Here is a 14,121-nt window from a genome sequence, read left to right on the forward strand (position 1 = left end):
TTCTTTCTTTGCTCTCTTATATTAAAAATCTCTTATCATCCAAGACTTGCATCAAGATGCTTCAAATGCTCCTCTTCCCCCTTCCTCTCAAGGGGAAAGGGGGAATGACAGTCTTGGTAGAAGACAGAGATACCATCATTCGATATCAACCAGGACATGACAGGCTGTAGAACAACCTTAGGCAGGGGTTCCTGTAGGGTTTTCCAACTAACTGTGAAGCAGCATCATTATTTTTTAATAAATACATCCATCTTTGCTTCAGGTAACTCCCGGTTATGCCTTCTTATGACAGAAGACGCCACTTTTGCTTTGCGGTTTTACACTTTCCAAGGTGTTAGAAATGCGAACACACAATATCTCACGAAGATATTATCTCAAGAACACGAGCATTTAAGCGGGGCTTGGCTTTGGGAGCAAACGCGTTTCCTACAGCAGCGGGTTTGCGGTTCATATGCTTCCAGCTGCTGAAGCGCCGACGGCTCGGCAGCCCTGGACATGCCGTAACAGTACATTGCCACTTGCTGGTTACCCCCATCCACCGTCAGACCTGACAAGAAGCAAACAAGCCCCCCAACATCTGGGAGACCATCCCTTACTGCCGTGCGTTCTCCTCCTGGCGACCCCCAGCCGGGGGCTGCCGGCGGAGGTCGGAGCCTCTCTGCCCCCGCTGCCGGGGGTCGGGGCCGATCCTCTCCCCTCCCGCTCCCCTCCCGGCCCTGCCCCGCTCACCTGCCCGCGGCGGCGAGGAGGAGGAGGGCGGCGAGGAGGAGGAGGAGCAGCAGGAGCAGGGCACCCCCGGGCGCCGGCACCATGGCCCGGCGGCGGGGCGGTAGAGGCGATGGAGGCGGGCGGGCGGCGGGACGGGGCTCATAAACCTGCCGCCGGGGGGCGGGACCGCCCGGCCCGGGACCCCCGGGCGGGGCGAGGGAGGGACGGGGCCGGGACGGCGGGGAGGGGGTCCCGGGTCGCCTCGGTGGGGTGTCCCCGGCCCTGCCCGCACCTCCGAGGGGTGCCCCGAGGGCTGGTTTGGGTCCCGGTTGGGGGGTCTTAGATTCTCTGGAGCTGCTGAGGTGGCTGCCCGTGGGCTTAGCTTGTTATTTAAGCGGCTACAGCTAATTAGTTATACTATTTCTTGGCAGATAGTCCTTTGGCTTTGGCGTTGCTGCTCAAGATATTTGAAGTGCCTCAACGCATGTATCCTAGGGTAATGCTGGCGGTTGGGGGTGATGGGTTTCATATTAGACAGGTCTTTCTGTTTCCAGATTGATTAAGAACTCTTTCTGTCTTTCCCTCTTGCCTTCTTTCCTTCTTTCCCTCTTTCCTTCCCTCTTTCTTTTTCTTTCTTTCCAGTGCTGGAGAAGTGTGGTAAAGTGGCCAACATTTGTCAGCCAATTTCTTTTTTCTTTTGGTGCAGTATTGGTAAGCTATGTTTTGTCTGCATGGCATCCCTTGATGCTTTCCTCCCATTATAAAAGTACCCAGCAGGAGAAGATGTCTTTTTTTTTTTTTTTTTTTTTTTCCCCTTTTGATACAGATCTTCACACTGATCTACCTGCTAAACACTTTCTTGTCTTATATTGTGTCAAAAAGTATTGGCTCTATTTCCAGTTCCCAGAGCCTAATAGGAACCATTTTCCCAGCCCCAATCCAAGACCTGGACAATTGTCCCTTCTTAAAGCAACTTTTTTTTTTTTTTTTTTTTTTTTTTTTTTTTTTTTTTGACAAAAGAGAAAGCAGAGGAGTAAGTGGCTTACCTGGCATCACCCAAGAAGTCAGTGGCATAAGAAGGAAGACAGATCTTCACACAAGGTCACTTGCCCTGGGTCATCCCATTCAATTCTGAGAGTGTCAACCAGCATTTGTCGGCAGATTAAACGGGGATGGTTGACACAGTCAACACAGCTAGCTGTCTTCATTCCCCAGGGACTGCCTGGAATGATGAAGGAGAGCATTTGTAGGCTGGCATGTTGAATTTAGCACATGTCTTTGGGCAGTTTTTTCTTCTGTCATCTTTACCGTGGGAATGGGAATGTCCAAGAAAGCTGGGATGGCAACTCTTTGCCATCTAAAATTATCTACATTGACATTTTCTTGTGTTGTCCATCCACTACTGGTTTTAAGTGTTTGCCAAGCTGTCATCCACTGCTGATTTCTTCAGACTCCTGAAACTACACATATCCCCTCTCAAAACAGATTTAAGTCATCTTAGTGAGTGAAGCAGTGGACCCAAGTGGAATAGAGGAGAGCGTAGAACAGTTGGGTCTACCAAAAATAGGGAATTTAGTTACAGGATTCAAATTACATGTGAATAAATAATAAGAAAAGCGCTATGCTGATTATGTGCTGTATAAGATGGTGCAGACATACTTTTTCTGGCTGCTGGGCACAAAAGCTGGTTTGCAGCTCTTCTCCTGTCTTTCTGAGATGCCATAATACCTTGAGACTTGTCTAGTCTGTTCGTTAGATTTGCCTTCCTTCATTTTAGCATTACAGCACTGTGTAGAAAGGATTCCAATTACTTAGGTCTGTATTCAAAGACACATGGTTTTCATTATGCACATTTATTGCAACAAATGGAAATGAATGTATTGTTTGACGCTGGACTTGCCATTCAAATATCAATCAGTATTCAACACAAGTCTTACTGGTCAGAAGAGAATTCAATTCTGAATGTTATTGTTTGTAGTCTAAGAGCTATAATTATTTCCTTAACATCTTTCTTTTTTTATAAAAAGTGGCTTGTGGATAGATAATAAATGATTACCTGAAACTCTGTCCTTGATTTAGAACAATAATTAGAGAAACAAGAACAAGGGGTTTCATAGAGAATGCAAACATTTGCTAGGATATTAATATATCTGCACTCTTTGGCCATCTTAATCTGCATGATTCTGAGCTTTCCCGAGATCCACTGTCTCATGGCATTTTTGTATAATTCCCAGTCTCATTGCATTTTTTGTATAATTCCCAGACTGAGAAATTCTCAAGTCTAAGGTCATTAACTCAATTTCTGAAAAGATAGGACAAAAAAAAAAAAAAAAAAAAAGAGTTTATTCACACTTGTTTTTGCCTTAAGCATCCAAAAAGTTACGTGCATCTTTTCCACAGAAAATGTCAAGGCTCCATCTGTACTCTTATTACCTGTGAATCTGAGAAACTTGTTAAATTATACTTGCGTGATCTAGTTATAACAGAAATGAACATTTTAGGAAATCAGCTGGAGTTACAGTGTGTGAAACGATCTCCATTAGAGTTTAAGCATGCTGATTTGCCAATAGAAGATTGAGGGTTTATACTAGAGGAATTCTTGTCTTGCTCTTGCCACTCTCTCTTCTTTATTTATACTGACCAGTGTGACAGATGCTCCTGTGCTCCACAGTGCAGTCCTGTAGGTTGCTCCTGCCTACCAAAGGTCACATCTGCAGCTGGCCTGAGAGCAGCACAGCCTCCACACATAGCTTCTGCTCAGCTAAAACTCTGGAGCCTGGTCGCTTGCTTGCTGTATAAACCACCTCACTGTTGCCTTGCAGAGAGAGACAAGCTCACTGTAAAACTTTACTCAACTACCAAAACATTGCTGCTTGTCCAGAATTTCAACAGGTTGTTTAAAGGACAAAAGGAAAAAAACTTGAATTTCTTTTGGTAGTATTTCTGCCTTCTCTTTGTTTGTTTCTTTTTATTTTTTATTTTTTTTTTCCTTCCTCTGAGTATGAAAAGTACTACTCTGGTAGAAAGTGAAGAAGAATCAATAATGTTGAGAGTGTGTCACAGCAAATTGAGGCAGGCTGCACTGAGTAAATAACACACCAAAATGTCCAACCTGTGTTTCTTACATACTAGTTTTTAACTGGGCCACAACCGGAAGGCATTTGATGGTTTGATATGTTAAAGGAGAATACCAGCTGAAGAATGGGATATAAGAAGTTCATTATTTCAAAATACATTTATATGACTGTAAAATATAAACAATTTTACTGCAAAAAAATTTTTTTTTTGCAGTTCTTTGGAAAATGTATGATTTAAATATATGATTTAAAGTTTAATATGCATTTTAGATTTTTTTTTTTTTTTCCCAAAAGGCAGTTATAAAGAAGAAATGTTCTTTTGCAATAAATGTATAAATGGCAGTACATAATCACTAGCACAGCTGCAGAGGCCGACCTGATGTCACAACACACTGTTTCCAGGGAGCAACAACAACAAAAACACTAGAAAAATAATTTTGGAAATAAAAGAGAAGAAATGAAAGAACTTCACCTGAAAAGGAGATGTCTGAAAATGAGAATTTCTGTGAGAGATTTTTCCTATTAAAGAAGTCCTTACCTGAAAAAGATTTTGCTTCTTTTCACCCAACGTATTTATGAACATCTGTGCAGTCATAAACATGGTTAATACTCTTATGACATCTTTTGATTTTTTATGTTAAAGACCATTTCCAAATTAATGATAGAACACTGTGAGACATGCATATACATGGCAAATATGTATGGTTTTGGTGCTACTCTTATTTCTGTGTATTCCTTGGCCATCTGTAGAACATATTTTTATTTTTGTCAATACTGTGGTTTTGTACCAGTGAATCTACATTTATTTTGTACTTCCAAGTTTCATTGAAATAACCTGTCATTCCCACCTGTACAAATGAGCAGAAAAGTCATGCTGCAGAATTCAGGGGAACGCGCTGCCTTTCTGAGCTGCTCCCAAAGGTCAGCATGATCTCTTTTCCATGGTCTGTCAGTCCTGGTGGTCCCTGCTAAGCAATAAATAGTATTTCACAGTAATGCTTGCTGGAATAGGTCTGGCCCTGGATCTCCTCCCACTCCTGATGATTTGCTAAGGAGCAATTTATTGGGGCTGTAGTCATGGCTGTCTGCTGGGTGAGAAGGTAACGGGCAGTCTTTGGGCCATCCTCCTGCCCATCTGGCACTGAGCTCATGTAGGGGCCAGTTCCTACCAGGCTGACATAAGACTGTCCCATGGCTTCCAGAGTCATCTTTAGTATGTTTTACAGGGATCTCCCACAGGTTTCAGATACCCCCTGTTTAACTCTGTGTAATCCTGATCCCAAAAAGGAGCTCATGGATTGAGCCATATTTTCTCGAAAAAGAGTAGTCTTCTGCAATTTTAGTGAGCTAAATATGTTTATTCTGAACTGCAAGTGTGTAAGTGGATCACTGGAGTGGAGCTGTTGACATTTCAAATTAAAATGTCTGATTAGGTTTAAGTCCGCTTGACTTAGGTATTGCATCTCTACAGCTGCTGGATCACATCCTCCATTGAGATACATGTAAAATTGTACTTATACTAAAGGGCTTAAAAGCCTCAAAAGGTGACTCATTCTGCAAGCCTATTTCTGCTCGTTTTACAAGTTTGCAGCATTTTTCTCTTGATTTCTTTAAAGGTTGGAGCTTTGCAGGAAGAGGTGTGAAAACACAAAATTTGAAATTTCACCTTCAGCATCTCAGTGAGCTATCTCTTGATGAAATGAAATCTTGTTTTCATCACTGATATAAAATTGCACTTGTGTTTAAAGGGAGCATTGTGCATATAAAATAAAATATACTGCAAAAAGCATTTGACCCATGAGGTGATATGGCTTTGAGATTAACTAGGTTAATTAACTAGCACAAAATAATCCCCCAATATTTCCCTTGTCAGTCACATGAAATGATTACCATCTTTAATAGGCAGCTTTCAGTCATGCACAAAATGCTCTCAATAAAATTCCCTGGTCAATAGCAACTTAATGGAAAAGCTGACTTTGATTTGGTTTGCACGTCATAAATGTTGCTATTATTTAAAATAATAAAGTTAAGCCAAACGATAAACATTTTATATTTTGCCTTCAAAATTAAAAATAAGCTTTAAAGCAATTTTTCTATATAGTTATGGCATTTTAGCTTAATCAGAAGTAATCCTGCTGTAAAATTGTCACAGTCTTTATGGTTATGATTCCACTTCAGGTCAATCACACAATTCCTACGAGTAAGGTTTTAGGCTTGAGCCATAAAATAAAGATCAGATTAGGCTTTAGCGAAAGTCATGTGTTTTTTTTTATAACTCATAGTTATCATCATTATTAGCAATGCTAATCCCAGCTAAACTGTTCAGCTGGTACAGAAAAGCATTTTCAGAATCTCTATGGAAAGATATCTCTTGAAAGGCATGAGTGAAACACATATAGGTGCTTTCTTCTTATTAAAACCTACTTGGAAGTCAGTATCCATCTCCTACTTACAGTGGCAACTTATTTGCTTTGGCAGAGGTTGGCGAAGCCTTGTAGTGGCTGCTCTTGCCAGCACCTGGTCAGGTTCCTTGCAGGCAAAGAACCATGTAGCGTTCTGAGCTCTCATGCTAAACGTGTTTATGTCCCGAAGTGAGGAGTAGTAACAGCAAACACACACACACACACACACACACACAAGGAAAAGAAAATGAAAACCAAAGCTGATCATTGCTTAAAAGTAAAATTATTTTTGAGGGCCCTTTATGGTTATCAATATTCCTGTAATCTTTTCGTCAAGTAAACTGTGGTATAAGGCAGTTATGGTAATTGTGGGGGCTGAGAGAAGGGCTTCTGACTTAAAATCATACAACCATACAGTTGTGTCTGTCTTCCTCTATAATCTCTAAAACCAAATTCTGGATGGAACAATTATTTCATCAGCTTAATACATTCAGGCACATCAGACCTTAAGTGTCCTCATAGACCAAAGCATACTCATGCCATATTTTGCAAAGTGCTGTGAAATGCCCTGAACTTGAATTTACTTAGTCTTTTCCTACTCACTACTTCCCCTGTGAAAATTACTGAGGACCTGCTCTTTACACTTGTAGCTCTCATTTGGGGGAAGAGTGGGAGTCTCCACAGTGTGCAGAAGTACACAATGTGCATATGATGGTGCAACTCTGGCTGAACCATGCTTAGCAGGGTCAGGATTGGGCTCTTCTCCCAAGCACCAAGTGATAAGTTGAGAGAATATGGCCTGAAGTTGCACCAGGAAAGATTTAGGTTGGATATTAGGAGAAATTTCTTCACTGAAAGAATTGTGAAATATTGAACAGGCTGCCATGAGTCACCATCCCTGGAAGTCTTCAGAAAATATGTAGATGTAGAGCTTAGGGACATGGTTTAATGGTTGGCTTGGCAGTACTATGTTAAAGTACCAGTACTGTGTTAAAGGACCAGATGATCTCAGAGGTTTTTGCAACCTAAATGATTCCGTGATTCTATGATTTTTCCTCTGAGGCAGTAAAGCTTGTACTCAAAGGTATGGAAGTATGGGGTGGAAGATGGCTTACTGAGGTGGTAAAAGAATCGAGCTAGGCTTGCTCCTTTCTTTCCCATGCTTTAAGTATCCCTCCCAGTAGAAAGGAAGGGATTGCATTTTCAGATTAGACTTTGAATTCTGAAGAGTCATGAGTAAAGAACCTCAATATGTAATGCCTCCCACGTGAGCTCTTGTTTCCCAGCTGGCCTATTTTAATTGATTCATATACAATCCATGTATATATCAGGGATTGCCATTTCCAACAGCTTTGTGAATGAATGTGATAAGAAATCACTGTGTGATTTTTTTTACTGAGGAATTTTATAAGTATAAATTCCTGGCTCTTGATGTGATTTTCTTTAGTTTTGGGTTTCCTGCCAAAAAGATTTAGACTTTTTTTTTTTTTTTTTTTCATATTATATTGAATCATCAAAATGTAACAGTTCAGCATTTGTCAAAAGAATTAAAAAAAAAAGTCAGGATTAAACCAGATACAGCCACTCAGAATTTATCATGGATCCATAGCTCAAGTGCTTCATCTTTTGCTAATTTCATATTGCCCTTTGAAATTGTTGTGAAGAGATGGCAGTAGATTATATTGCATCCTAAAGATGCTTCCTTGACCATCTCAGTACAGGCATGCACAGTAACAACACAAAAATCTTAACTTAGAGGGGAAACATGGACTGTCTTCCATGTAATATTTTTAATTTTGTGGAGCTAATTGAGAGGAGGAAGATGGTAACAATTTGAAGTCATAGGCCTGAGATTTTATTTAGTTAAAAAAAAATCAAACACTTTTAATTAAATTAAACAATAATGGATTTTCTTCAAAATCTATAGTGACACAATCTTGTTAGGATTGTTATTACTTTTACAATAGTGGTTATTAATATTTAACATTTCAGTTGCACTATTGCTTAAAAAACAGTATAGTCTTTAGCATAGAAAGTACTATTTGCCCATGTCATGCCTATTAATAATTTTAAATTACAAGACAGACTTAAAATTAGTAATGAATCCTTTTTTTTTTTTTTTTTTTTTTTTCCCTTGAGACTTTTTCCTCTCTTCAAATAATATATATGGAAAATTAAAAATTACAGCTGAATTCTTTTCATAATCACCTGGCATTTTGGGAAAACTGTCAGTGGTCAGGAGGCATCCAGGACCACTGGAGTGAGAAGAGCTGAGCAGCTGGGCTCTGCATCTGCAAGAGGAGGCTGAAGGTCTAAATATTCTTCTCTCATTGTATGCTTCCAAATAATCATATCTAGCTTGAAAGCAGTTATATTTCTGAGAGGCAGGATGCAGAGTTGCTTTGCAGAATTCATCAGACCTTCTGTGCATGTTAAAGTACTCAGTTTCTGCAGCAGATATTTTCTCATGTTGCAGCTGAAGTTACTTGTATACTGAATGAAGGGTTATGACTTATATCTGTTAAAACAATGAAATTCCCTTATTCCATTGAGATAATTCCGCTATGTATAATGACCACCTGTTATTTGTATGACCATCCAAATAATTTTGGAGAAAAGAGTTCTCTAATAGCAGGGAAAAGTCCAGTCTGAGAGTGGCCAGAGACTGATTTCCCTATGCAAAGGTGTTCTGGGGGGATATCTCAAAGGCATTTGGTCCTGTATTCTCAGCTGACAGATTTCTCTAGTTTAAATACTAGCTGCAAAGACTAGCCTTCTGTTATCAGACACATGTGAGTTGCAGGTTCTCTCTGCGTCTTAGTATTGGAATTAAATGTTAGTTTATGATTCTATTTTTTCTTATGTTGGAAATATCAATTACCTAATCTCTAATTAGGAGTCATGAAGTAGTCATGAAGAAGTCAGGAAGGACCTATGAAGTTGAAACAGAAATACTTGAGGTGGAACATTTAGACCAGGCTTTGGCTAGAATGAAAAATAGCTCAGTTACAGCTTTAAGGTTTGAAATATTGCTACCGTAGCAATCCTGACTATGTCTCTTTTTTTAGGTTACTGAAGTTTCCATTTGTTTTGCCAAGTAGTTTCAGATCAGGTCATTGCAGAGTTTTCATGCAGTATAATAAATAAACTGAATAAACTGAATAAACAGAAGAATAAGAACAATACATTCATTTCTTGTTCCTGTGAATCACTCTACTGGCTTTAACAGACCATTCAGAAACATGAAGAAGTCATGAATGGAATTTCTGAATTGAGTTAGCATCATGATAATAAAATGAATTGCAATTAATTTTTGTTTTTGCTGGTTGAGTCTCAGAAATCACTCATTTAGTATTGCCTCAGGCTATGTAGAGTATTAAAATCAATATGCAAAAGTTGACATTCTTGCAGTCATTTAACTAGGATCTGAGACTTTAAGAAAACTATAAAATATCAAGAGATTTATGAGATCTGGTAGTATTGCTTCACTGACAGTGTATGCTTGAGGAGAAGCTGACAGACTAGATTGTTAAAAGTAGAGCGCAGATATTAGCAAACTTCTGCCAGTAGTAAAATTTAGTGAGAATTTCAACCTTTTCTGGCTGAAATTCTAAAATATCCCACAAAGTGGACTTTTCGTGTCATTCTGATAATTGTTAACACTTCTCACTTTGGTGCAATGGTTAAACTCAACCCCGTAGTTCATAAAGGAATGCTTGTTGACTTCTGTGCAGCAGAGGATATCGATCTATTGCCATGATCACCATGAATCCCAGACAGCCCAAAGGGGTCAGTGTATCTAGCTAAATTCTGCTTTCTATGAGGGAATCCTTATATCTCGACAAAATAATGGGAAACATAAAAGCTTAGTGCATAGGAAATACTTTGTATTTTGTTATACTTAAATAATTAAAAATGTATTCAATATGGTGGGTGGCCTAATACAACAGTAACAAGATCCTGTTAAAATTATACCATCAGGTAGTAGTTTACTTTTCTAAACATAAGTAAGAGGTTCCATATGTAAGGTTTACACTCCACAGTCTGGATTTCCAAGTGAGGTTATAAAGTTACTTGGCAGAAGTGACTGAACTGCAGGATATCTATATATATGCATATTTAATGACTTATTCAGGAGAACACGAAGAAGTCTGTGAAAGCTGACAAATTTGATTTTGTCAGATGAGACAAAGGTCACTGAAGAAAAAGAAAGACAACATGGAACTAATGAAATATCTGAGGGGATCCTGGATTAAAATATGTGTGAAAACATCTAGTCAAGGTTTCCTTTCCTCTGGCACAGAAGTTAATTACTGTTTCACTTGCATTATGTGTAAGTTTGGAGTGCATCTTAAGGTTTCAGCTAAAATTCATGGAGTGCATTTCACAAGGTCTGTGTGAACCCGAGCATACTAAGTAGGGTCAATCAGGAGATTCACTTAAAAAGTGAGATTCTGATTTTGAACTAAAATGCAGATGTAGATATACAATACGTTATGCACAGCACTGGGATTATAATAAATACTTTTTAAAAAAAAAACATCTTTCCAAAGGGACACTTCAAATCCTTTTTTTTTTTTTTTTTTTTTTTTTTTTTTAATCTGGCACTCTATGCTTGTCTTTATGTGACTCCTATCATGTGATATTTCCTGTTACTTAGACCTTCATTTTCCAATGCTCAAAACTTTGCCTGTCATCATATTTTTTAACAACCAAACCCAACCAAACCAAACCAAACCAAACCAAACCTTACTGATCTCTATTCCTATAGGAACCATCTTGTGACATATATGCGTGGAAAGTGTTTTTTACTTCTAGATCCCTCTAAATAAAGCTTCTCATCTGCTTTCATTCTGTTTTTCAAAAAATAGAGTACATAATGCTTTATTCTGGATCACTTTTTTTTTTTTTTTTTTTTTTTCTGATGGAGGCAATGTTCTTGCTCTGTATTCCCTGAATATTTGATCAGTGTCCTTTACCTCCTTTTGTCATAAATGTTATAACTTCTCCAGCCCTCATACAAATCTTAGTAGGATATAAAGAAGATCCAGCAAAAGCAGAAGGAATGCAGAATTAAGCCAAAAAAAAAAAAAAAAGTCTCTATATGCAGTATTTTATAAAAATTGCTTTGTTTCTCAGTAATGACCACTCACATAAACATTCAGTTGATGCAGCTTCATATTTACAAATGCACACATTTCATTCTTTGTTGTGTCAGTGCTCTCGAAACTGTTATCATTGGCTTTGGTCCCAGTCTGAGATCTAGGTAGAAGTTTGGAGATCACTTCATACAGTATCAGGACTGTTCTCTGGAAGTTGATCTGCTGCATTTCTCCCAGGGATGGAAATAGAAGACATTTGGATTTCAAAACTATTCATTTCTTTAGGTAACATGGACATGTTTCTTCGTTCGATACTGTGGTACATTGCCACTCTCCTCCAGAGAAGCACTTACTCTTATTCCTCCATTCACATAGTTGAGTAGACAACTATCTCTTTGGTCTTAACCAGTCTATTTTGGAACTTTTTCCTATAATATGTATTCCTCTCCTTTAAATTATGCATGTGAGTTAGTTATTTCTTAAGCATACATGCAGGGATATATTACGGGTATTTTTTACAACAAACATCTGTTTAACATCTATCTCTTGCTAATATGCATAATGTAAAGCTAAGTGTGTGCCTTAGGTCCCTCCTGCAAAATATTTTTGCTGCATTTTTTGGCTTCTCAGATGTATACTTACTTTAAATAAAGTTGTACTCTGAAGCCATAGTGTTTATATCCAACTGCCTTTCTGCCTTTTTCTTTCATCCATCTCGGCCCTCCTTTCATTCAAGGTGGCTGTTAGGAAACATCTGCTTTCTATTACTCTTTGTGTTAAACAGAAACAATTATAGTGCTCATTAAGAAGTTTCCATGCTTAAACTTTGCATGGCAAGTTTCAGAAAAAGAGGACCTCCCAGCTTTTTTATTATTATTTTTTTTTTGTGTGTGTGTATGAAGAGCTTTGTTATTTTCTCACCATAAACTCTCAAAAAGGCTTTCAGCAGCACTTCCATGATGCTTGGTTGCTTGCCTGGAAGTTTGACATTCTGAAATATCTCATTCTCATACTCTTTGGGCTTCAAGTCACATTGGGTGGTGTGCTTACCACAGTAATTGGAAAATGACTGCTGTTAGAATAATAGCTGTTGTTTTAGAACTTGTGCAATATTTCAGAATCTCCTTGTTCACACCACTAACAAGCAGTTAGTTCCCATGAATGCATAACATCATTCTAAATGAGTCCAGCTAGCAGATACGAGCTTGAAAGCAATCAGTCTGTCTGCATGCTTGGTAGGTGTTCTTTCATTTAATCTACAACTTCTTGTGGTCTGGGTTCAGGAAGATGGAAAACCTCTGCTCTTTCCCATTGTCCATTGTTCTCTCAGCTGTTCCTCATATGTTTTGCTTCCTAGTCCCTTCAGGAACTTCATTGCTCTTCTCTGAACATGTTCCAGCAACGCAGTATCCTTCTTGTAGTGAGGGGCCCAAAACTGAACACAGTACTTGAGGTGTGGTCTCACCAGAGCAGAGTACAGGGGGACAACACCTTCCCTAGCCCTGCTGGCCACACTATTTCTAAGGCAGGCCAGGATGCTATTGGCCTTCTTGGCTACCTGGGCATGCTGCTGGCCCATGTTCAGCCATCAGTCAACCAGCAACCCTGGGTCCTTTTCTGCTGGTCAGCTTTCCAGCCACTCTTCCCCAAGCCTATATCACTGCATGGGGTTGTTATGACCCAAGAGCAGCACCCGGCATTCAGCCTTGTTGAATATCATGCAATTGAAAGTGACCCATCAATCTCTGCAGAGCCTTCCTAATCTCAAGGAGATCAACATTCCCATCCAACTTGGTGTTATATGCAAACTCACTGAGGGTGCGCTCAATCCTCTCATGCATATCATTGATAAAAATGTTAAACAAAACTGGCCCCAGTAATGAGCCCTGAGGAACACCACCAATGACTGGCCACCAAACAGATTTAACTCCATCCACAACAACCCTTTGGGCCCTACCATCCATCCAATTTTTTACCATCAAACAGTTAATCCGTCCAAGCCACAAGCTTCCAGTTTCTCCAGGAGAATACTGTTGGAAACAGTATCAAACACTTTGCTAAATTCCAAGGAAAGGAGGTGTACAGCTTTTCACTCATCCACTAAGTGGGCCATCTTATTGTAGAAGGAGATCAGGTTAGTCAGGAAGGATCTACCTTTCATAAACCCTTGCTAACTGGGTCTGATCACCTCGTTGTCCCTTACGTGCTGTGTGATGGCACTCAAGATGAACTGCCCTGTGACCTTCCCTAGTACCAAGGTCAGACTGACAGTCCTGTAGTTTCCTGGAGCCTCCTTCCTGCCCTTCTTGTAGATGGGTGTCACATTTGCAAAGCTCCAGTGAACTGGGACCACCCTGGTTAGCCAGAACTACTGAAAAATTATTGAAAGTGGCTTGGTGAACACTTCCACCAGCTCCTTCAGTACCCTTGGATGGGTCCTTTGCAGCCCCATAGATTTGAGTGTGTTCAAGTGGTGTAGTAGGTTGCTAATCATTTCCCCTTGGATTATAAGGGCTTCATTCTGCTCCCTGGCTCTGTCTTCCATCTCAGTAGGCTGGGTACCCTGAGGATGACTAGTCTTACTAATACTGAGTCAAAGATGTCATTAAGTACATCAGCCTTTTCCTCGTGTCTCATCACTATATTTTCTCACTCATCCAGTAAAAGATGGTGGTTCTCCTTAGTCCTCCTTTTGTTGTTTATTTATTTATAAAAACATTTTATTGTCTTTTTCTGCCCTAACCAAGTTAAGTTCTAGTTAGGCTTTGGTCTTTCTAATTTTCTAATGTATAGGTGCTTTGGTCTTTCTAATTTTCTAATGTATAGGTGCTT

At 39.4% G+C, this 14,121-nt stretch overlaps 1 protein-coding gene across 2 annotated transcripts in view; it reads right to left on the reverse strand.

The window, feature by feature from the left end:
- Window positions 1–885, reverse strand: part of EGFL6 (EGF like domain multiple 6) — a 46,969-nt gene extending 46,084 nt beyond the window's left edge. For both annotated transcript variants that reach the window (XM_072029298.1, XM_027447751.3), the window contains exon 1: window positions 730–885. In XM_072029298.1, coding sequence (XP_071885399.1) covers window positions 730–812 — 83 coding nt within the window. In that variant the 5' untranslated portion in view covers window positions 813–885. The remainder of the gene's footprint in view (window positions 1–729) is intronic.
- Window positions 886–14,121: the final 13,236 nt, after the last annotated feature.

The sequence above is a fragment of the Anas platyrhynchos genome, chromosome 1 (assembly GCF_047663525.1).
Source record: "Anas platyrhynchos isolate ZD024472 breed Pekin duck chromosome 1, IASCAAS_PekinDuck_T2T, whole genome shotgun sequence".
Lineage (NCBI taxonomy): Eukaryota > Metazoa > Chordata > Aves > Anseriformes > Anatidae > Anas > Anas platyrhynchos.